This window comes from Manacus candei, unplaced genomic scaffold (genome assembly GCF_025592945.1).
Source record: "Manacus candei isolate 608988 ecotype Guabito, Panama unplaced genomic scaffold, ASM2559294v1 h1tg000056l, whole genome shotgun sequence".
Lineage (NCBI taxonomy): Eukaryota > Metazoa > Chordata > Aves > Passeriformes > Pipridae > Manacus > Manacus candei.
Genome location: NW_026138104.1, coordinates 9,781,106 through 9,803,924, shown reverse-complemented (window position 1 = coordinate 9,803,924; position 22,819 = coordinate 9,781,106). Strand labels below are relative to the sequence as shown.

Genomic DNA, 22,819 nt, shown 5'->3' with positions numbered 1-22,819 from the left:
CTTTTGTTGAAGAATTCTAAACATGTTCATAATCACATTAAAGAAATTTTAGGTATTTGCATTTAAAATTAAGAGTATATTCACTGAAGTGTAAATCAAACTTGCTCACAAGTTTAACCATTTGTTCAGTCTAGTTCCCCTCCCTCTTAGGTACAAGCTACCGGATAAAACCATTATCCATAATTTAACACAGAAGAAATTTCAAATGCTGAATTCAAAAAGAAAAAGTAGATGCAACCTTCCAGTGTTACTTAGTATATTTAAAGGCCCTAAGTCGGTGGCATGCTAAGCTAATTAAAAGATCCATCTAATCGGATCTTTCAAAAGTGCCCTTTAGGAAATAATGAAATAGCCTATTTGACTAACTGCATACTGATTGCTAAAGTACCTAATGCAGCTGCAGAAGATCCAGTCAAACAATATTTACACATGCATACATACATACAAGAGATTAAACACACACAAATGAACTGCATTTTCTTCTATCTACTTGGAACTCTTACCTTGCTCCTCAGAGTATTTAACATTTCCCAAATAGCTGGAGATCCAAGGATTTCTGAACATGGTTGCAGAAACAAAGGATTCGGCAAAGAGAAACTACAATAGCAGCTAATTCTCCACCAGCCACAGCCCTAGGCCTGTCTTAGCAATATCGTGTAGAGATTTTTCATAGCAGAGGACTGGAGCTGTCAGGCTATCGCGTCCCAGGGAGTACAGTAAATGCATAGCAATAGGCTGCAAGCCGGAGCAGCTCAAGCCAGTAATCAGATTACAAACAGAAATTAGGCACATGAATGCTAAAACAGATTGGGCAATGGTGATTGGGAGATTTGTAATATTACCACTTCAAAGATCCAGCCAAATCACACACTATATTCCTGCAAAATGAATGCAGAACCCCTAAATCCTCGTATTATGAAAACAAGCAAACAAAAAAACCCCAACAACAACAAAACCAGAAAAAACCTCCAAGAAGAAGAATAATTCCTTCATATCTCTAATCAGGATAAACTGCAGTGCTAGCTTAAGAAAAACAGCATTCAGGCTGCCAAAAAATGGACTCTGTTAATCATATCATTATGCTTAAATGTTTTGCTTAACTATTAGTTGGAACATTTAAAACAGACAAGATTTATGGATAACATATGAGTAAAATTACTGGTGGGGGTGGGGATTAAAGAACAGACACCACAGCTCCAAATATTTTAATTCGAGACAGAAGGTGCAAAATTGCACAAAAGTACTGTCTAGCTACTTTTTTTTTTTATTATTAAACAGATTTGATGGATTTTGGATTGAAGAGTTGAAACCCTTTATATTTAATTTTGAAAGTCTGGAAATAATAATTTGCAATGGTGCAATAAGCCTGGCTCAGTCGCCCACACTGAACTACCTGATGGTCTAACATACACAAAGAAGCATTAAATATGTGACTGAAACAGGTCCATGCACTTAACCCCACACAAACAAATAGGGAAACCCATTAGCTTCCCTCCAACAGACTTCTCCCCTTCAAAAAGGTTTCAATTAGTATTAGTATTACAGGCCAAGAGAGTGGGGGTGGTTCAGCCTGGAGAAGAGAAGGCTCCAGGGAGACCTTATAGCACCTTCCAGTACCTAAAGAAGGTTATAAGAGAGCTGGAAAGGGACTTTTTACAAGGACCTGTAGCAATAGGACAAGGGGTAATGGCTTTAAGACGAATGAGGGTAGGTTTAGATTAGATATCAGGAAGGAATTCTTTAAGCATGGTGAGGCATTGGAACAGGTTGCCCAGAGAAGTTGTAGATGCCCCATCCTTGGAAGTGTTGAAGGCCAGTTTGGATGGGGCTTTGACAAACCTGGTCTAGTGGAAGGTGTCCCAGCTCATGGCAGGGGGGTTGGAACTAAATGATCTTTAAGGTCCCTTCCATCCCAAACAATTCTATAATTCCATGAGAAAATTTACCACAAGACTGGGGTTGACAGGACCATGAAAACATAGCCTAGAAACAAAATACTGAAGTTCTTGACTCTGCTCACCTGTTTTTATGATATCTGGTACAACAGAACCCAGATCTATGCTGGAAACCTCTATGTAAAGGAAGTATATAAGCAATGATGCTGTGAAAGAGACTGCTTAACCACAAGTGAAATATATCATCTATCAAAAACCTATTAATGGTTGTTGGCTTGCCATGAATTGTATTTATCCTGTTTAGGTCATCAAAACACTCTTTTTCATGCTAACAAGTTATTACAATGGGTAGAAGAAAGAATATGCACTTCATCTTGTCTAATGTCCCCGCTATTTGTATTCATTTATTTATTTTTAAACATGAATAATGTTTGAGTCACCCTAACCAAAGCACCTTATATTAGTTGATCTTTCAAGAGTCAAGAGTTCTCTAGAATGAGAGTCACCCAACATAAGGAACATGACCTCAAAGCCTCTGGCTCACCAGGTAACATACTCTGTTCAGAAATATTTGGTGGTACACACCATGTTTTTTTCTTTGCCTGTAACCTTGCTACCTCTCATGTTTAATTCTAACCACTTCACAGCACTACCAATAGAACACAAATGGACACTGCTGTTCTCTCTTGACTAGCTGTGAAGGCCTCCATGTACTAGAGCCTAATATATAAAAAAAGCAGTAACAAAAACCATAATCTGTTGACATAAATTCCAAATTTGCCATTAACCTGAAAATCTGCTTTATGGCCTAAGTGTAAGTGCAGCTGTGATTAAAATACAAAACCAAGACAGTGCAGAACTAAGAAAGAAGATGCTGGTAACAGCTAATGGAGAGATTCAGGACCAGTATCTGTGTTGGTATATCAATAAGAGATGCTCTGTGCTGAAAAATCCCTTCTTTCTCAACCCTGCTTGTGTGAAGACTGTGTGAAGTCTTGTAAATAGATGTATTATTACCTGGAGCACTTTTAAGCACCTGCAACTCATTTGATACACAGTAAGGGAAGTTTCTCTTATATAAAGTGCAGATAAATAACATTCATTTGATAAATTTCATGTCTGCAGTCTTAAGCAAGGTGGAAGGATAAGTTAGATTTGACAGCTGAGCTGATGGAATAGGTCATGGCTGCCAAGTTGTCCTACCTGTCGTTCCCTCTGCTGCAGGACTTCTGCTAGGTCCTGCTCCCCTATTGACCCGGTCTGATGACTAAACTGGTAGCAAATATTCTCTTTTATTTTTTGCAGGGTATGCTTTTTGGGATGTTCCAGAACAAAGAAAAAGGCACAAGATCTTATGACCAGGAAAGGGATCAAGGATCAACCCTCCTGGCTAATGAAGCAGGTAAGCTCAGCTCAAATGTCATCCCCTGGCAATGTCCCATACAACAGAGGACGGATATGTTTGTATTTGTGGAGGGAGGAGTCAGGCTCCCACATTCCTTTGCTATACATCATCTCCAACATTTTATCCTCAGCATCCTCCTGGTGAATGAGGTGCAGAAGGTAAAGCACATAGAGCTGAAGAAAGATGGAAAACCTCTGGAGTGCCTTTCAGAATGTGTGATTTTTAAAGAGGTTTCTGCTTGTGCTGTTTAAATTCTACCCACAGAACACAGTAAGAAGCCAGTCTCTCCAACAGCTCTGGCTACTACCTGGGAAGAAATATTTGTGATAGGCTTTGGTGCAAGTAGGACTCCTTTTCCTACTATATACAGCTGACAAGTCAAAAATACAGAGGGTGTAGAATCAAAGAATTATTACAGAGGAAAGTAAAATATCCAATAAAAACAACATCTGTAACAAGGTCTTCACAAAATTACCTACCCATACTCTAAAGTTTGGCTTAAAGATCTCTTCATGTTAGGTTGGAAGGTGAGGTAATCAGCCATTGCTGTGTGCACAGTATCTATGAATTAACATTAATATCACTGCTGTTAATATTGAAACTGTGCTACTGTGCAGAATCTGTGATCCCAGAGTTTGCTCAGTGTCAATTCAAGATGTGGGGTATGTGCTAACACTGCTTGCAATATTAAAACTCTAAAAGCTGTGAGATACTGGAGCTTTAGTGTATTACACTTCACAGTGTATACTTAGTGTACTGCACTTCACAGATCATTGGGAATATTTAACCACGGTAACTGACCACTTCCCTCCCTCCTTTCCATCAATAAGGGATCACCTATTGTAAAAGCAGTCTCTGTGCTGTCCCTTAAACAGCTTTGGCAGTGGAGAAAAACAGTAAGGTGTAAAAAGAGTAAGTCAGCAGAGTCAAGCAATGGTATGAAGAAAAGAAATCTTGAATTTAGCATTGTGCTGATTGTTTGGAAACAGCAGATTTAAGAGTAAATCTTTCTCAGAGGCAAAGAAATTCATCACCAAACACTTGATGAGGAAAGGAGGAAGAGCGGTTTGTCCTTCAAAAAGATCCAGTCTCCAGGAACTAGAAGTGTGTTCAGCCAAGCTATGTTATCAAGGCTGCGTTACAAATCGGTAGTAATGTTCTTGTCCCCCTCTGCCATCATTAATTCTTGAGCATTAGCAGCCTCCAACATAAGCAAACAAAGAGAGAACAACAGTTCAGCCGTCAGAAAGGGGGGGCAGCCCAGCGGGAAGCTAAGTTTGCAGTCATCTGGGCAAAGAGCTCGAGGTTAAGCATGTATACATTTCAAATCTGAGGCTGCTCATGAAAGACCAGCTGGCAGTTAAACGTTGTTCTGAAGCTTCCCACAGGAAGAGAAGGAAAATATCTTCCTTTTGTCTGGCAAAACTAATCGCTCTAATCAAAGTTGGAGTTTAAACGGCTTGCAAAACGGTTCCCAACTTACAGGGCTGCCAGTCCCAAAGCACTGAGGAGTCATGAATCAGGTCCCAACAAGATCAAGCCTTTTTCCTTCCTGAATTTTGATCACTTATGAATTTATATTTAGAAGTGTTTCTCTGTGATAAGGAGAAGTAGATACTTTGTTGTGACTTGCAGTTATCATAAAAGCAAAAATCAAAAAAGCCCATGACAGCTGTTTGAAGAAAACCCAAAAATAAAATTTTAAAGAAATCAACAATGCAGAGGAAAGAAAACCCACAGCGACTGCAAAAAAACTTTCAGCAAATATGCTAGTTAGGTAAGCAAGAATCTGAGCAGCACAGAAAACTGAGATGAGCTGTATAAACAAGATGACGAAATCACATTTTCATCCACACTTCATGGGTAGAGACTTAAAGAAGCTCATGAATTTTATTCCACTGCTCTTCTTCTGGACAAGAGAAGCACCCTTGGAATAGCTGTGCCAAGATCTGAGATGCTATAGATGATTGAAGGAATGAAGGTCAGAAGATTGGGCTAAACCAGATCACTCTTTTCCATCCCTCCATCTGACCTCCACTCCCAGGCTGCGGGCTGCTTGCATACCCCACAATCCCTGTCAGTTTTTGGCATGCAGGCATGTCTTTCTGAAGGAAAGTGGCAAGGCACTCCCTTTCCTTATTTCCCCTTTTTCCCACTCTCCAGGAATTTCTGCCAAGATGTTCAAGAAATAAGTCAGCCCAAAGCTAAAATACAGGTCAAAAATCTACCAGAAGATTACTTCAATACTGCAATCACTTAACAGAAAGTTACCATCTTGAGTGATATCCAAACAGCCTAGCTTGTAAACACAGTATGTATTCTGGTTTTGTCTTCTCCATCCAAACCTCATGTATGTGGGCAAGTGATAATTTCTCATTTCTTAAATGGAGGCCATTTATATGAACTTTAAAACTAGGATAGTTTTCTGACATGGTATCATCACTCTAGTGGAAAGCAAATGTAATCCTTTTCAATAATGATCCTGGCAAGAAGATTTATGTCTGGTCAGTGAGTATGTTTTGGACAAGTCTTCAGATAAATTTCAGCGCTGCATTGTCTGTGCGGTGCACTTTGAAACAGGTCATATGCAAAGAGATCAAAAAAGCTGATTAGTAAGATTTATAAAGGGGACTGAGTTTTTTAGAACAAGATGACAGATGTCTTAGAATATGGATGGTCTTTTTGTACTGCCTATTTAGTCATGTGCTGAGGGAAAAGGGAGAACAACATATTTTGGCACACACACTAAAAAATCCCCTTCCAATCCCTAGATTACTCTTTCAGATTTGAAGAAATATCATTTGAGTCATTAATTTTAGCAGTAGACTGCTCCTAAAAGGAAATTTTGGTACCTTTCAATCTTGCAACACATTTTTAGAGTAAGGAACATGAGTCTAATGTTCCCTGACATGCCTATATCTTGTATCACTGTTTGCAAAACTGTATGGCAAGACTGTAGCATAAAAGATGTCCAAGGTTTTCCTCTTTAGGAGTAGGATCAGTCTAGAGTAGCTCCTTCAAGGAAGTTCAAGGGCCACATACCCTTTTCACACATAGTAATCAGATATGCCAGCGAGGCACATTATCCAAATTCAGTCAGACCTATTTGTCTCTGGGCCTGAAAGAGTAAGAGATGATGTCAGGCATGAACACGGCCAGGGTTAGATGGACTGAGCAAATGGCTGGAAATGAGGATAAGGCAGGAACTCATCTCCCAGCAATACGTACAATTTGAATGATTAAACAGCTCAAGGACTTTGAGGAGATATGGGTTTTTACCAAACAAAACAATATTTGAGAGCGTTTCACACCATGGCTCATTGTAAAGCAGCTGCAACTCAGATTGTAAAGGCACAGGGTTAGCCACAGCTCCATGGACATCCTCTGAAGTCACACCAGCAGCAGCAGCTTCTTCTTTACTATTGCAGTGAACAAGAGCTTTGCTGCTGGGATAACCAAGGGCCTTAACTGTTGTTGGGATACTGGTTGTAAAACGCCTGTCCTGCAAACAAACAGCTAGGGTTTTCAGGATGGGTTTCCCCATCTTCTGACACTTCTGGTGTCTACAACCAGCACAAGGCTGTGTCATTGCCCGGAGCAGCAAGTGGTCCCATGCAGTTAAGTGACACAAAAAGCCCAGCCACACTACTGAGTTTTCTCCTGTCTGCTCTTGTACACCTCTGTGCTGCTATCTCCGCATGCATGTAAAAGCCCAAAAAGGGAGTCGAGACAGGCACACGCACCCCAAGGAAGAATTTATAACAACGTTCCTTGGCTCTTTGTGATAGTAGTCATCTAAGGAAAACATCAATTTTGTTTACCACTGTGATGTGACATCTCACAGGCCACATCATATCCCTGCATACTTACCTTGAAATATAACTTTTCAAGCCTCAGGCAGACAACAGCCTTGCAGACAACAAATCTGTGAGCCCAGCTCCCATCCTCTCTATAGCATGTTTCAATGCTTTCTCAGAAAATTAAATATTTAGTAAAAGAAATAAAGAAAAAAATGTATGCTCTATTCAAAAGCTGATGGTAAAGGCGGGACAGCTCAGCTACAAGTACTGTCACTGAAAATAGTGTCACTATGAAAAGGCACGTGTACCAGACCTTAATTTACATCCAGTATGGCTAAGCAAAAATTAATGAGGAAAGAAAATCTGGTTAACACAGTGATGCTGCAGTTCTGGAGCCTATTCTCTAGAGAGTAGGTTTAAATTCATAGCAGCCATGGTGTTTTTCTCTGTATTGCCCTCATTCACTCCCAAAGCCCCTGCAAAAATCACAAACATGCCCAGTGCTTGGGGGGCACCAGTCACTAACAGAAAATTAATCACAAGTCAGAACTGAGGAGCCTTCCCAGAGCTGCCCAGGAAAGCCTGCACAGCATCTGCTTGTGATGCACTTGTCTAAATCTACAGAGATTTTACTAAAGGAAAAACAGAAGTACTTTTTTGTTTTTTAAGGCTTCTTCCATGTGAAACTCAGTTTTTATGAGGTGGGTATGAAGTAACCTAGACTAGTGCTAGTCTTCACGCAGGCTGTGGGTGCCAATATTCCCCTTCTTCTGGGAGCAAGACCATTGCTTTAGCCAGTAAAAATCAGTCTTCCAATAAAGGGCATAAAAAACTTCATAAGAAGAGAGGAGAAACAAGTCCTGACGTGGAAAAAAAATAATTAATTCCCCTTAGTTCAGGTGTGCCTCTGAAAGCAGGCAGCACAAGGAATGAACACACACTTCCCAGCAAAGGCCACCACAAAGTGTTTCAGTATAGAGACTGACGGCGTGAACTGGTGTCCTGAGGTTATAACCAAGCACACAAAAAATACGTCAGGAAGAGAACTACAAGTTACTAACATTTACACAAAAAGCATTTTACTTTTTAAAGCCACCTCTTAATAGCACAATTCTTGATATTTGCCAGGCAGAGTTTCAGTCTCTCTGACAGCTGGGCTCAGGCAGCAGCAGCTCGCTGTCAGCGCCGCAGTACTGGGTCGTATCTCCCGGGGTCTGGGCTGGATCCGTTCTGGGCTGTGCGCTCTCTGCCGCCATCCAGCATGTTCTGTCCCCAGACACGGGCTCTGCAGCTTGCCTAATAAGGCCACGCGCGAGTTGACTGGCTGGCTTATAGGTCACCCAGTGTTTACCTTGCAAGCCGGCAGCGCAGCAGCAGCCGGAGCCTCCCAGCCCTCCTCAGCTCCGGGCCGCGGCTCTGCCATCCCTGCGCTCGCACAGCCACGGGACGCGCGGCAGCGCAGCGCTGCTCTGCGGCTCTCATCGCTCCTGTGCCAGAGGTTACGCTCGGCCAACACTCACAGCTGAGGAAGACACTTCAGTTTTACCACAAGCAGCACGAAACTGCAGGGAGTTCAGGTGCAGTTTCCACCACAGCACACTGTAGGGCCACTAGACTGAAAAAATAATCAGGTTTCTCACTGCATGAATTGCTTGAAAGTAGGGCAGCAGCGTGGGTATAAAAACAGCCACCTTCACAGCTCCAAGGCAGCAGACAGGTACTTGTCAAACACCAGAACCAAGAGAACTAGATGAAAGCAAGGTACAGATACTCATTTGAGCACTGCTATTTAATTATTTATTAGTCTTGATCAGCTATGGTGAGATTCACTGCAATTCAGACAGATGGCTTCAAAAGTAATGATTTACTCTCCCCAGAAATAGCTATCTGGCAAAAAGAAAAACGAACAAAACCCCTCCTTCTGCTGCATCTTCTGGGATTCAGTCTATTTTCCGCTTCACATCTCTCCTAAGGCAACTTCAAGATGCTAGATTTGGATACCACCCTATCCTCTTTCCCAGCACAGAGTCTGCCAGGAAAGCCATGAGACTGCTCTGTGGTTAGAGCTGTCAGAGGAGAGCAGTGCAGGCTGCCTCCTGCCACAGTGCTGCTGCAAGACCCCTCCAAGGGGCCACTCAGAGTGGCTTTTCCCTTCAGGTCAGTACAGACAATGAATGTCCATCCTTCATTTGACACCACCCAGTAAGGTTTAAATACCTACCTAATACTACCAGATATAATGAGGTATTTACTACATGATTCTCACAGCTAGAAAACTCTCTTGAGCTCAGGGACCAAAACCAAACTATGATTATCACCCTACTGAAATAACGAAACTACTGCAGTTATGTCCTGTTCCTGCAATGAACCTGAGGTTCACACTATTATAATTAAAAGAGATAGAATATACAGCAAATTCACTCTTAAAATAGTTCATGTTAAAAAATGCAGCTGGGAATCACACTGGCAGTTTGTAAGCTTAACAGTTATCATTTTGGGCTGAAGCTTTGCCCAGATGCAAACACAGAATTGCTGACTTTCTGCTCAAAGTCTATTCTCACCCAATATAATACAAAGAAATGGGGCACACACGTTCAAAAAAGGGCCAGTCAGACGTAATTACACACAGGTAAGTCCTACATTAGCTAACTCACTTTGTGTCCAATTTGCTTAGATCAGCAGCACAGTATGCTCTTATGAACATCAATAATGAGCATTGTAGGAAACAAAACAACACACTAGGAATGAGACGGACTGGTGCATGTGCATTAGACCTGTGAAGAGTTTTAGGAAGAAGTCAAGATAGCCCTGAACTATGGAAGTCAGTCACATTTCACAGACATCCAGGCTGGGCCGAGAGAAAACCTACTGGACTTGCACTACTTGCTAGAGGAAATGGGTTCACCCATTCATTTCAAGTCTCCCAGAGTACCCATGGACAAAGTACCATGGGAAGACTTTCTCCTCTTGGCTAAAAAGGAGAACCTCAATAAACTCAGGTACATCCATAGAAAAACACTGTGACACCCTCACAGGTGACTGCTGATTTGACACTGGTTAATTTAGGACCGTAGGAGTAACTGCACACTAGCAAATGCTTTCAAATGCTTTTATGCTTTCACAGTTTTAATTTTAAATAGGAGCTAATGTTACAGCTGACTTTTCCCCATTCTAACACTGTCATTTTCCATCTTTGCTCAGGGACATTATGAATCCTAAGATGGTCTTCAGGAAGGAATTTTGGGAACAGTTTAGAAATACAGCAGTATCTCCTCCTGTGCTAAAGATGGGAGGAGGGGGAAAAAAGTAGAATTAACATTTTTTTTAATCTGTATTCTGAATATCTTAAATGCAAAAGGATGCCTAAGTGGTAGGGAAATCACCCTCACAAAGAAGCATGACTTTTTCATTGTTCAGGACAAAGCTCGGTTATTAGCAGAGCTATAAAGTTCTCACTGAATTCTTCAAGAACAGGGTAGAAAAGTAATTTCATCAAAATCTATGCATATCAAAGGTGATGCTGAAAGAACAGAATCATGGCTCACATTGAACCTCTGCTTTAAATCAAGGCTGAAGAATGTTTTCCTTACTCAGTCCCCCACACAGGCCACCTCCTCCAGTGACCTTACAAGAATCAACTGCCACCCCAGCCCTAGGTCACACGAGAGGAAACACATCCACCACGTAATCACCAGTTACGTGCTGCAGGCACACATTTACTGAGAAGACAGATGGGGTCTCAGTGAGGTAATGGGGAGGTGTTCTTCCCCTGATCCACAGATGGTCAGCTCAAGCTCAAAAGCAAAATATCATAACTTTGTTGAAATGAAATGTAGTGAACAAACTGGCTAGAAATGAGAGAACAAGGGCAGTTGCTTGGGGAGCTGAGTGATTTGTTACAGTCCAGCTTCCCCGAGCCACCTCATCAACATACAGAGAACAGCCCCCAAGGCTGGTGCAATATTGATGCCCATGTTATGGCTGGAAAGAAGTGCTCAGCCGCACTGCAGCTTTTACTGACACAGGGGAGGAGCTCAGCAGCACTTGTCCCAAAGTTCATGCATCTTCCCAAGACTAGAACTGCTGGCTCTACTCCTCTTAGTCTCCCAGCTCTCATCCTTGCCAATCCCCCTCTTCTGATTTTATTTCTCATGCCTTTTGTGTACTTCCATCTTCCTCCTCTACCCCATCCTATGGGTAATTCCACTGTGTTTGTGTTCTTCAGTGTTTCCAAAGGTACCTCCACTTCTCCCCTGGCTCTTCTCCAACTCCCACTGCAAATTCTCCCATTAGAGACCCAGTCTCCTCACTGGCTCTCTTTACCCACTCCACTCCATCCCCTCCACAAACCCGGCCATCTTCTTTAGCAGAGTTTTGTTTTCCTTCTCTAGGAGATTTTGGTAATGGTCTGTCCAACCTAGCAGACTTGATACTTACTCTCCCCTTTACTAGGAGAGAACCACTCATGGGAAACTAAGAAGGTGTATTTGTGAGAGCTGAACCAACTGGAGCACACAAAGCTTAACTTCAGCAGCACACTGGAGAAGGCCAACAACCACAAGGTCATAGTGTAAAAGCATGCTGATAGTCTTGGACATTTTTTTCTTGCAGGTAAATTCCCTTCATCAGTCAACTTGTTTGTCCCATGAATAGCGTCAAAGGAATGCTGTGCTGTCTGAAGAGAGTCATTAAGCATGTGTAATGGAAAGAGACATCCCTTAAAAGAGAAAAAAGACAGGCAGCTTGAACAAATCAGAGTTGGAAAGAACAGACTCCCTAGATGTCTTCATGGTCATTGTTATTACAGTAATACACCAACAACCAGTTACAGAAAAGGTGCTGGACTAGGTCCTTGCAAGGCAAGGAAAAAATACCTTGCCTTGCAAGGTATTTGTCTAAGAGCAAGGCAAAACCACTGCCGAGAAATAGTGCATGATCTTCAAAATCACAGACACGCATAGTACAGTGCTCTTAGCCAGCAGAGTACAGCTGGACACGGCCCTGTGCCAGGTGATGCTCCAGAATGCTCAGTCCTTAGGGCCCTGTCACGTGTGAAGACAGCCTGGTGTTTAGCTGATATTCTGCAAGCTCTGATGAGGCAGCAGCATGTTCAGCTGCCACAGGGAGCACAGAGCTCAGGAGGGGCTGCAAAACCCAGGAGGGAAACAGGATAAGTTCTGCAGCAAGACTTCTCTTTGCCATCCACACTGCATTGACTCCAAACCCAGGATCTTGTAGTTCTCAGGAGAAAGAAGATATTGCAAGCCTTGGGGAGTTTGGGGGTACCTGGACCCTAAGAAGCTTCATTTTTAAAATGCCCCATCATCCTCACAGGCACCATAAAGGCTGGAACCACAGTTTGTGATCCAAGCAAGTGAACAATACACGGCAGGTGCACATGAGCTTCAGCACCTTAAGAGAGCATGTGCTGCACAGATACACAAGAAATTCATGCTCCTAGTTTATTGTTAGCACCAGTGTTCTGCTCACAGAGTCTACAGAAAGGTATTCTTATGGTATGAAAATAGTCCTTCTTCCCACAGCAGGGAGCCATTTGGGAACTTCATTTCAGCACATCAGCATTACTGGCATATTTACTATAAGGTTTTATATCAAAACTCCACAGGAAGTTGTTGAAGTCCAAGCAAGATGTGTGCTTGCCTCACTGCTTTTCTATATTTGGCCTGATTTTTAAGTGCTAATGGAAGAATTCAATAAAATACAGCAGTAGAAGAGTTAAATAATCCAGCAGCTTCTCTAAATACATGATTTACCAATTTGTATTGCAGTTCAGCATACACATAGCTTGCTTTGACTTAAAAAATCAAGTTCATAAATAGTCAAGTAAACAAACAAACAAAAAAAACCAAAACCAAGCTCAGCGAAGGCTACATTTCAAGACATTTGAACTATTTTGTAAGTATACTGTTTGCCAGTGGTTGTAAGTCAAATTACAGCAGTATTTCAAACTGCCATGGAAAGTATGCCTGCATTAAAATTCAGCACAAGAAACTTAAACATCCTGACAGCATGTGGCCATGCATGAGATCACTGTGAAAAGCTGCAACATTTTCTTGAGCTCTTTGTTTTCATTTCCTGGGAAGTTTGAAACTTCAGTAAGTAATCAGCAGCTTATACCCAAAGTCTAGATGTAAAGTCAGCACAGACTGGAGTAAGTCCAGGAGTTTCATTAGCTCACAATATGGAGTAAAAGAACGGAATCCTATCCAAGGAGATCTGGAGCACTATAAATGCTGAACTGGAGGCTTGTTCCTAGTGAAGACACTATATAAGGATTTCACTTGGAAAGCATAATTTAATTTTTATAGTCAAATTCTCACTTTCTTCACTCAAAGGTATGTGTGCATATGTGTGAAAGTAAACTACTAAACAATTTGGCATGTGTAAGTTCTCAAGTAGTTTCTTTTTTTTTGGCCAAGTATTACCATTATTTCTTGCCAGTCTTTATGAAGAACAGTGTGAGACCATCCAGCTTCTAATATTTCAAGAGTCTGTGGGTGTGTAAAACACACCTGCATAGAAATTGGATTTCAGAGGAAAAAAGTTTGTTTGTTTGGTTGGGTTTTTTTAGCTTTTTTTAATCCATTGATTATAAGAAAATTCTATATCAGAATAAACACACAACTCACCTATCCTATCTTTTTGTCTTGTAATTGGGAAGCAAAGAAAAGTGAAAGTCAGGCAGCTTGGTAAGTAACCCTGAAAAATTACTTCCAAACACAGAGAGGCAGGGAAGAGAAAGGAGTAGATGGAGATGAATCAGCGCCAGGAATTCCAGAAATCTACATTTACTGTAGAGCACTGTCTTGTTTTATTTCAAAAGTCAAGCAATTGTTTCTCTGTATAAGTCATAAATTGTTAGTTATAGTGCTTTTTTTTTCGAATGGATGAACACCAAGGGTGTTCCACAGCCACTACTTTGTGGAAAATATCTTAACAGGAAGATCCAATAACAAACATTGTTAAACACTGTAATAAATCTATCCCTCACTACAGAAAAATAAAAGTAACATTTTACTTTTATTTCCTTATGTAAAGGGCTTAACTGTTTCAGTTCATACTCTTTTTTCCCCTTTAATATCTTATATTGTGAGAAAAATCAATAATAATCAGTTTTTAAGTTTGGAGAATGCAGCAGGCCTTTTGCATCCTTTCAGTTACCCCAACTAAGAGATAGGGGTTGAAAAAGAACTCAGAACAGATTTGGGGTCTAGTTTTGTCAGAATAATATATAGTTAATCCATTTCCATCTTCCGAATTTGCTACAAATAAGTTTTTTCCCCTTCCTATTTTTAATCCCATCAAGTGTTATGCCATTTAATTCTTTCTCTTTCCAAGCACTGGTAGTATAAATGAATCAGTTGGAGTCCTATGAATACTCTTATTTCAACTTTTTAGAACATGCTGGCTACCTCTGCCATAAATAAAAGCTACTTACACAACAGGCAGCCAATATACAAAGCCCATATCTGTTAGAACTGAGACATCTCACTCCATTAAGCTCCAGTTAGATTAAAGTTTTTCTGTAACTTGTTCCACACCAAATGTCAGCCTAATGCTTCTACTTTTTGGTCAAATACTAAACCAATATATTATTTTTATCTTCTAATATTACCTTCCCTATGAGCTTGCTACACAGAGGCCATACTCAATACAGCCAGTGCCTCAAGACCAGTCTTAAGGTGACCTGGTGTCCAGCTTAGGTTTTCGGGAAATGTCATGAAGGGCATTCACAATTAATTACAGGTAAATTCTTAAAGAATTTGAGAGCAAAACACAAAAACCTTAGCTCCAATACTACCCATGTGACTGAAGACTTATGTGACTCAAGTACCATGTGAAAGAGATATTTTAACATTAATCTTTGGAAGTTTCCATAAAACTACCCTGAAGGAAGCCAAGACACAGATATGCCATATCCTACAACATCAAGGATCATAGAAGATGCTGCAGTCTCTCAATCCATCCCACTTGCTATGTAATTCCTCCCAATACATGATAACTTTTTTCAAATTATTGGTTCAGCAGGTTGGAGGAAGCTGACTTCTGGCAGAGGAAGACAAATGCTAGCACAGCTACCCCCCTTCCTGGCAAGTAATTTATCTGAATTAGATTAAGCTTTTCTGACCTCCTCCACCTACCCAGAGCTCGGGTTAAATGCAAGAGTTACCTATCCAGCCCCTCAGTACTAACAGGACACAGCTGAGTAAACAACTCTGCCCTGTTAACACAGAGCAGTTGGGACTCAGAAAAACGAGCAGGCTGGTTCCCCGGACTCCTGACACCACTGCAACAGCATCAATCGTTTTGAGCATTATAATTGATACTGAAAGTCAGTTTTCCATGATAAAGGCAGATACCACAACTGTAAAAGCAACTGCTAATATACAAAGGGGTTAATTTAGAGGGCATTTGTACAGACAGCCCATCAAACATAACTAAGAAGCCAGATGAGCAAGTTAGAAGGTAATTATTTCTACTTTAACATGTTTAATCTGACATTGCTTTAACTATCATATTAATCAATTTAGGATACAGCAGTACAGAAAATCATGAAAAACATTTTCTAAAGAGCATCAAACAGTTCTCCTCTGCTGTCCACAGTGTACAGTCCAATACACGTTGTCAGTGAGTGTCATCAAATCCACATTGATAGCACAGCCTAATTCAAAGCTTAGAAACAGCACATTGCCAACTCTGTTAGCAGCACAAGTAAAGCATCAATCATTCTACAAAGCCCTGAAACTTTTTTTTTAAATATTTCAACTCCAAATTTGGCTTCTGCTTGAGGAAAAGAATAGATAAAAAAATGTATTAGAAAAAAGATAGATAAAAAAAGCATTCAGGGCTTCTTGTTAGAATAGATTTGATCATACTTTAGAAGTAAATACTTTATGTTTTTAAAAACAAATAAACAATAAAGGGTTGTGGGTTTTTTTGGTTTTTTGGTTTTTTTTTTCTTTCTGCCATTACCTTTAGAAATATTAGCTGAGTACTAGGTAACTTCTTAAGTTAGTGTAGGCTAAGGATGACAACCAACTGACAAAAAATGCCTGAAACTAGATTTGCCTGATAAAGTTCCTTTTGTTAAACCCAACAATTTGTCCATAAATGACTGATGTGGCAATCTTGATTCTCAAAAATACTACAAAAATAAAACCTCCAAAGAGAAGACACACTACTAAAATTTCCCAGTTGTCCTATAGATACTGAGAACAGCCATGAGTTCATCAGGTACTGTTTTTATAGCCTTCCACTGTTTAAATGGTTTTAAACTCCTTATTTCTTTCTCCAGTATAACAATTATCTTCTCACACTCCCCCCTCCACTGAAGGAATATCATACCAGCAAGCTCCTTTTTGGCAGTTCAATGTATGTGTGATTAAACAGAGTGTTTTTCATAACTTCTGTTTAACCTTGAAATCTGCTGCTTCTATTTCAGACTCGATGAAGTGCTGGTGTGCCTGAAAGCTTGGCTCATTTTTTCCCCCTATACCAGCTGGTCTAATAAATTACTGCTTCCTAACAACCTCATGTTAGCTATGTCCTTAGATCATACACAGCTAACCACCATTATGCCACATCAAACTTGTATTAAACCATGATAAAGAGTACTTCTGTCTTAATAAAAAAACAAGGTCACCCAAACTACTACCTTGCATTAAAGGGAGCCATTCACCTTCCCCACTCATCACATGGATGAGGGTTTATATGCAAGCAAAGGGTCACTTATTAAGTATCTTCCAGGAACATGAGCATTTTCTGTTTAAACTGCTCTAAAGGTAAAATGAAATATATCAATTGGACGTTTCATTAAGTCTGAGGTGACTCCAGGCCTGATGGTTAGGTTCCTAAACTGTCTGCTAGAGAGTATGAGTGTAAAACAAGCAGTTTGCGTGATTTAAATTTTAAAGCAACTTTTTCACTTAATTTGAGAAAGGGAAGGGGGTGGGAAAGGAATGGTTTGTTGCAGATAAATTACCTCTTTTCAATCCATGGGTAAAAGTTCCTTTCTTTAAGGTCTGGCAGTTGGAGGCTTAGCTCCCCTTTCAGACATGCCTTTATTTGGAAACAATGAGGGAGCAGGCAGGGGCAGGGCAGGGCTTTTTCATAAATGTTGCGTGGCCACATGCAAACTAACAACAACTTGGCAAAATGAGTGGCAGCTCTGCACAATCAATACAGCCATATGCTCCTCGGACCAAAAAAAAAAGAACAAGTGAGGAGTTTACTGTTTGAAAAAGCAAACAAACAATAAAACCCTTTGTAATTGCTTATTAATCATTAAAGGAAAGAGGAGAAGATGAGAGCTCCATAGAAATCTCACAAGGCTTGAAGCTCACACAACTACACTCTTTCGGACACTTACTGCCTGTATCACAGTGCTATCTTGAGGACTGCAGCGTATCTGCTCTTGAGAGCAAGGAGAGGCTCCTGATAAGAGGGCATAGTCACATTCAAGGCACAGGCAGCACTGGCTATGAATGGGAGGGGGACAGGGAGCTCACTGAAGTGCTGACAAATGACTCGATATAAAACTTTGAACTGGGCACCATCAATGTACCAGAACACAGGAACAGGAGGCAGCTCACAGGCCGTTCACTGCAATACCTGCAAGATGGCTCCTTGTGATCACATCCTCCTTCTTCCCACAGACAGGGAGAAGAGACTATTTTTACACAGCTGCTGACCACTTTGACAAAAATAAGTGGAACTAAAACTTGAGGCCTGATATTACTGATATCTCCTGGGAGTCTCAGGAACATCAGCGGCAGAGGAGACCAAGTGAGAAGAGGAGACTTCAAGAATTTGAAGTAATAACCTGACCTCAAGCAAAAGATCAGGATCTACTTGCATTTTCTTTCTCCACCCTGCTTTCTCTCATAACAAGAAACACTCCCAGATAGAAATGCTGATGTACCTTCAGCAATTTTTCCTTTTTTCTTTTGGAAAAAGAGACTCCATCAAGTTCCATTCAGGTTTTTTTCCCCTATCTTCCTCCTCGCTGGTATTGTAAAGGTCAAATATAGGATCCTTCAAAAAGGCATTAAAGCGAAACAGAAAGAAGAGGTATCTATTTAAAGGTACTTTCATCATCCTCAGAAAAAACTTTTTATTCCACAAGTTAAAGTTCACATTCTACATAATCTTTAGCTTGCAGTATCCCCTATGCTTCTGGAGCATTGGCTCAGTCCTGTTGAAAAAAATGTCCACTTCATTGCCGATGCCTAGCACTGGTGCTGGGTGGAACGTCACCACTAAGCCAGTCTCTCACTTCCAACCTTTCTAGAACACAGTGTTCACAGAGACACCTGGCTTCAGTGACAGAAACCATTTGCATCCATCCTCTGATGGATGGTTGATTTGAGAAAGAAAGGGAAATACCTACTAAAAAAACTAGTTTGCTAAGGAAAAGCCTGGGCTTCCAACAAACAAGGTTCTTCTTTCCAGTGGACAGATTTGTGATGAAGGTTTGGCATCTGTTCAGTTCTTCCTCTGTGGCAAATTACTTTGCTGTCTCCTGCACAAATGCAACCAATGCAACTTTGGCTGCCTGCAAGTAACATTCAAAAGCCTCTCATCCAGAACAGTCTTAAACTTTGTTTTCCATCATAAAATATATCTTGCAGATGTATATTTTTATTCTTCCTGCCTGATCTTATGTAGAGAGGCCACACTGTTAAAGCATGGTCAGCAGGAAGAAGGTGAGCAGGAGAGTTTCTGTGGTACACGTCCCTCTTGTAGTAAAAGGGCTCAAGACTGAGCAGTAAGTGTGGAATTCTTACTTAATCATGCAAACTTCAGGACTAGGCAAGTGATAAATATACTTTCCTCTCAGAGGACTCTGAAGACCTCTGTCAAAGGAGCAGCCTATGTTTTACCCCCAAAAGCAGACACTGCGTCTTTAGTCACCCTACAACAAGGGCTGCTGAAAGCTGAGGTTAATAAGTGATTTTCCTTCTCTCAAAATTGCAGCACAACTCACTTGACCAGTAGTGAGTTCCTGTTGCACTCCTCAAACTGATGAGAGCTCTTGGAAGTATTATTTCTGATAAAGTATATTTCAAAATTTAAGACTTTGCATTTTCATGGTCACATAGCATCTCTGTTAGACTTACTGACTGCTGAAGAGCTGCCTCTTAAGAAGAAAGATTTCAATTTCAAGGCAAGTTGGAATGATTTTCTAAATCTTCCCAAACCTTCAGAATCCTATTTAGCATGTTTTGACATTCGTGGTTGTTTTCAGGCTTTTTGCTGAGATTCAAGAACTGCTTCATCTGTGTTTATACTATTTGTGTTCCTTGCTCTGGCATAATAAAGGGAGTGAGCAGCTGTTCCTGTTCCATGACCAAAACAAATAACTAGTTTGGTTTAGATTTTAACTTCATATCACATCTAAAAAAAATGACAAATATTATTTTGTTCCTCTTCCTCCTATGGATTGTGCCATTAAAAGGGTCCTGTCGTACAGATTTCGATTCAAGAAACACAGTAATGTGTTCTTCCTTTTAACCCTTTATATTTAAGAAAGGAAATATTATTAGAGGTGGAACAGAAACATTAATTTCACTAAGATCCTATAATTTAGAACTTTAACTACCCCTGAGTCCAGGGTAGCTATAATCCTGTTCAGCAGTTTTGCGCATTGTGCCACTACAAGGACATGTATGACAGGTTGGCTTCGGCATTTCTCTCAAAGTTTTAATCAATACTGTGGAAAAAATGGCATAGCAGAAATAAGAATATGCTGACCATCAACAAAAGTTAAAAATTTTCAATTTGTTTCTTCCAAGTGGGATTAGAACTGTGACCTCAGTAGCTCTCTCCAAACCCTCATCAGTTCCGAAAACATTACAAAATACCACTATCCTACAGAACTGAAATCAGACATTTTTCATAACTCTTTTGAGAGGAAAAGAGACTGTTAAAACAAACCAACAATCCTTAAAACTGATTGCTACCTTGAGTAAGTAAAGTTACAGAAGTATTAGTATTCCCTGTAATAAGTCTAGTGAACACTACAGATTGCATTTAACAACTGGCAATTTTTGAGAGAGCCACCACATGCTTCCCAGCCAAGCAGGGCACTTTACCACAAGTAAGCCAGAAACTGTAACCAATTCAGTGACAAAAATAAGCTCAAAAGAAATGACTGGCAACTCAACTACTAGAAGGTGATTTATTTCCACAGTAGCTGGATGTAAATACTTCCTCTTCTCTATACTGCTAGACTTTCAGTTCAGGGAATATATTAAGAGATTCGGAACCTATATCCAACACTGTGGCTCCCTCTGATTGTTCTGTTGTGTAAAAACTATTGTGAGGTATGTTCGGCCTAGTTAGCCAAGAATTTTACCATCTCTGTAATTAACTCTGGAATCTAACATCATCATCCCCTCAAGGTTTCTTAAAAATTTTAATAGCCTGGTTTATGAATATTCATTTGCCAGCATTATACTTCCAGGGATTTATGAAAACTCAGTGGCATGTCAGTGCCCAAACAGGTTCCATTATTTCTGCTTCTTCCTTAGCATATTTATTACAAGTCAGGAAGTGAACCAAGCCTGCAGCTGATCCAACCATCTAGGTAATTTCATAGAGATTACCTAACACAGCAGACATCCAAGTGCTAAGGATGTCTATTAATCCCTCTGCTGGACATGATGCTTCTTCACAGGCCTCATTGGTTCCAGGCTACTAAACTTGTTTCTCCCTTATCTCCTCCTGTTTCTCTCCTCCTCCATGCCACTGCAATTACAAGCCAAGCACGCGACAACCAGCCCTTCAAAGACTGCTCCTGTGCAAGAGAAGAGTTGCCCAAACCACAAAGAGTGGTACAGACAATTATTCCTCACAGTCAGCTTGCTCCATCAAGTACTACAAGTCAGACTGATCTGCCACACTGCAACACCTAAATAAAGTTTGTGACATGTTATTCCATTACCAAGAGGCATAAACAGTTCTTCGGTACCAAAATGTATAATTTCTTTGACAGTTTATTTTTTTTTTTTTTGAACTGTGACAATGCTGCAGTTTTAGACCACTGGTTTGGACATTACTGTATGTCACAGACATGTGACCCAACCTTTTTCAGATATAAAGCATCTCCAGTTCTCAAAGGAGAGCTCAGTAAAGTCCATAGTGCAGGTAGATCAAAAGCTCTTACGAACTTGAATTGGGCAACAAATATTTAGAGCACGGTTTGTAAGGAATATTAAATTTAAGGCTACATTAAATGTATTAAGACAGGTGTGTATTATGCAACGAGCTTCCTCCTAATATTCATGCAAACTGGAAAGCAAAACTAGAAAGTCAAATAGTATGTGTCATTTCTCCTATCTATTCCTTAGCTATGTTTCTCCTTTGTCAGCAGAGAGGCAGCTCAACAAAGCTCAGAAATACTTTTGTCATTTCCTAACAAAATGAATTTAAATAGAACTTTCTGAAGTTATTGTCAAACCTTACCTTAGAATAATTGATGCAATTGTGTGATTTTCCCCTCATCACCACTGCTTCAGAACAAACAAGATAAGAGTTATCTGTCATAAATGAGCATTCCAAGGTTCTGGTTTCTGTTTCTGCTCTAAATATTTACCAAGCAATGAAAAACTTGATATTTGGAAATATTTGGAAAAGTAATTACCAAGAGTACCATTAGACACACATAATATTTAAAGAGGTGTCTCCAAAGAGAACCTGTAGACTACTCAGCAGGAATAAAGGAGGAGAGAAATGCAAATAAAGAATAACTTAAGTAATAAAAAGGGTATAATCCTTGCAGGGAAAGGGAAGAGAAATTAGAGACCAGCAACTCAGACAGTGAAGAAGAAAGGTCAGAAGTCCTGAAGGTTGTAATCATGATCCTGTTTTAAAAAAGGAAAGGCTAAAATTGTGACTGATACAATGGCCTATTGGCCAGTCCATCAAGTCTGAAGTACCATAAATAAAATGGCTTTATACAACATCATCACTTGCAATTTTTCACTTGATGCTTCCTCTAGCTCTTAGGTCACAGCTTTGGTCAGAGACTGGTGTTTGGGAAGACTATTGTAAATTCTTATCAAAACCTGGGGAAAAGCCTTGCACTACAGGCAGTCCTGGACACTCACTGGTCAGGGTACAGCAAGTACACATCACTGTGGTGGAATTACACTATTTCTGCCTTGTTTTTGTGGAGAAACCAGCCTATTTGGCCTTGTTTTTTCCTTTCTCAGCCTTCTTTGAGGAGGAATTATTTATGCTAGGTCTTCAGAACACAAAGACCTATTGTAAAAGTCACAAGATGCCTGTTTGCCCTAACTGGGAGAGATTCTTTGTGGTGGAGGGGGAAGGGGGACCTTTCACTATTATGGGATCTCCTTTAGAAGCTGAATGGTTCTTTTAATTATTATGATTATTTTAAAAAACAACAGGTTAAAATAATTTATTTCAAGAACCCCTGAGCCAAAAGCTTGATTTCTGCTTTGCTAAGCGCTCCAAAAGGAGGTGAAAAAAATCTGAACTAAGTCTGCCCTGCAAAACTCTACTACCACCATCACCCCCCCCCTTATATATTTATTTTTAGTGGTTTGTAAGTTAAATCTCTGGCCTGCAACAAAACCAGGTTTGGGTAGCTGTCAACCCTTAAAGCTAAACAGCTACAACACTTGGCAGGTGGTTGAAGGAAGGACTTTTAGCTACAAAGAAAAACATGATAG

General features: G+C 40.4%; 1 protein-coding gene across 17 annotated transcripts in view; it reads right to left on the bottom strand.

Annotated features, from left to right (window-relative positions):
- SVIL (supervillin) overlaps window positions 1-22,819 on the bottom strand; it is a 137,932-nt gene that overhangs the window by 68,683 nt on the left and 46,430 nt on the right. The window contains exon 1 of one of the 17 annotated variants that reach the window (XM_051802214.1): window positions 504-621. The exons of the other annotated variants lie outside the window; for them this stretch is intronic. Coding sequence (XP_051658174.1) covers window positions 504-564 — 61 coding nt within the window. The 5' untranslated portion in view covers window positions 565-621. Of the gene's footprint in view, window positions 1-503; window positions 622-22,819 lie in introns of those variants that run through there. 17 annotated transcript variants of the gene reach the window in all.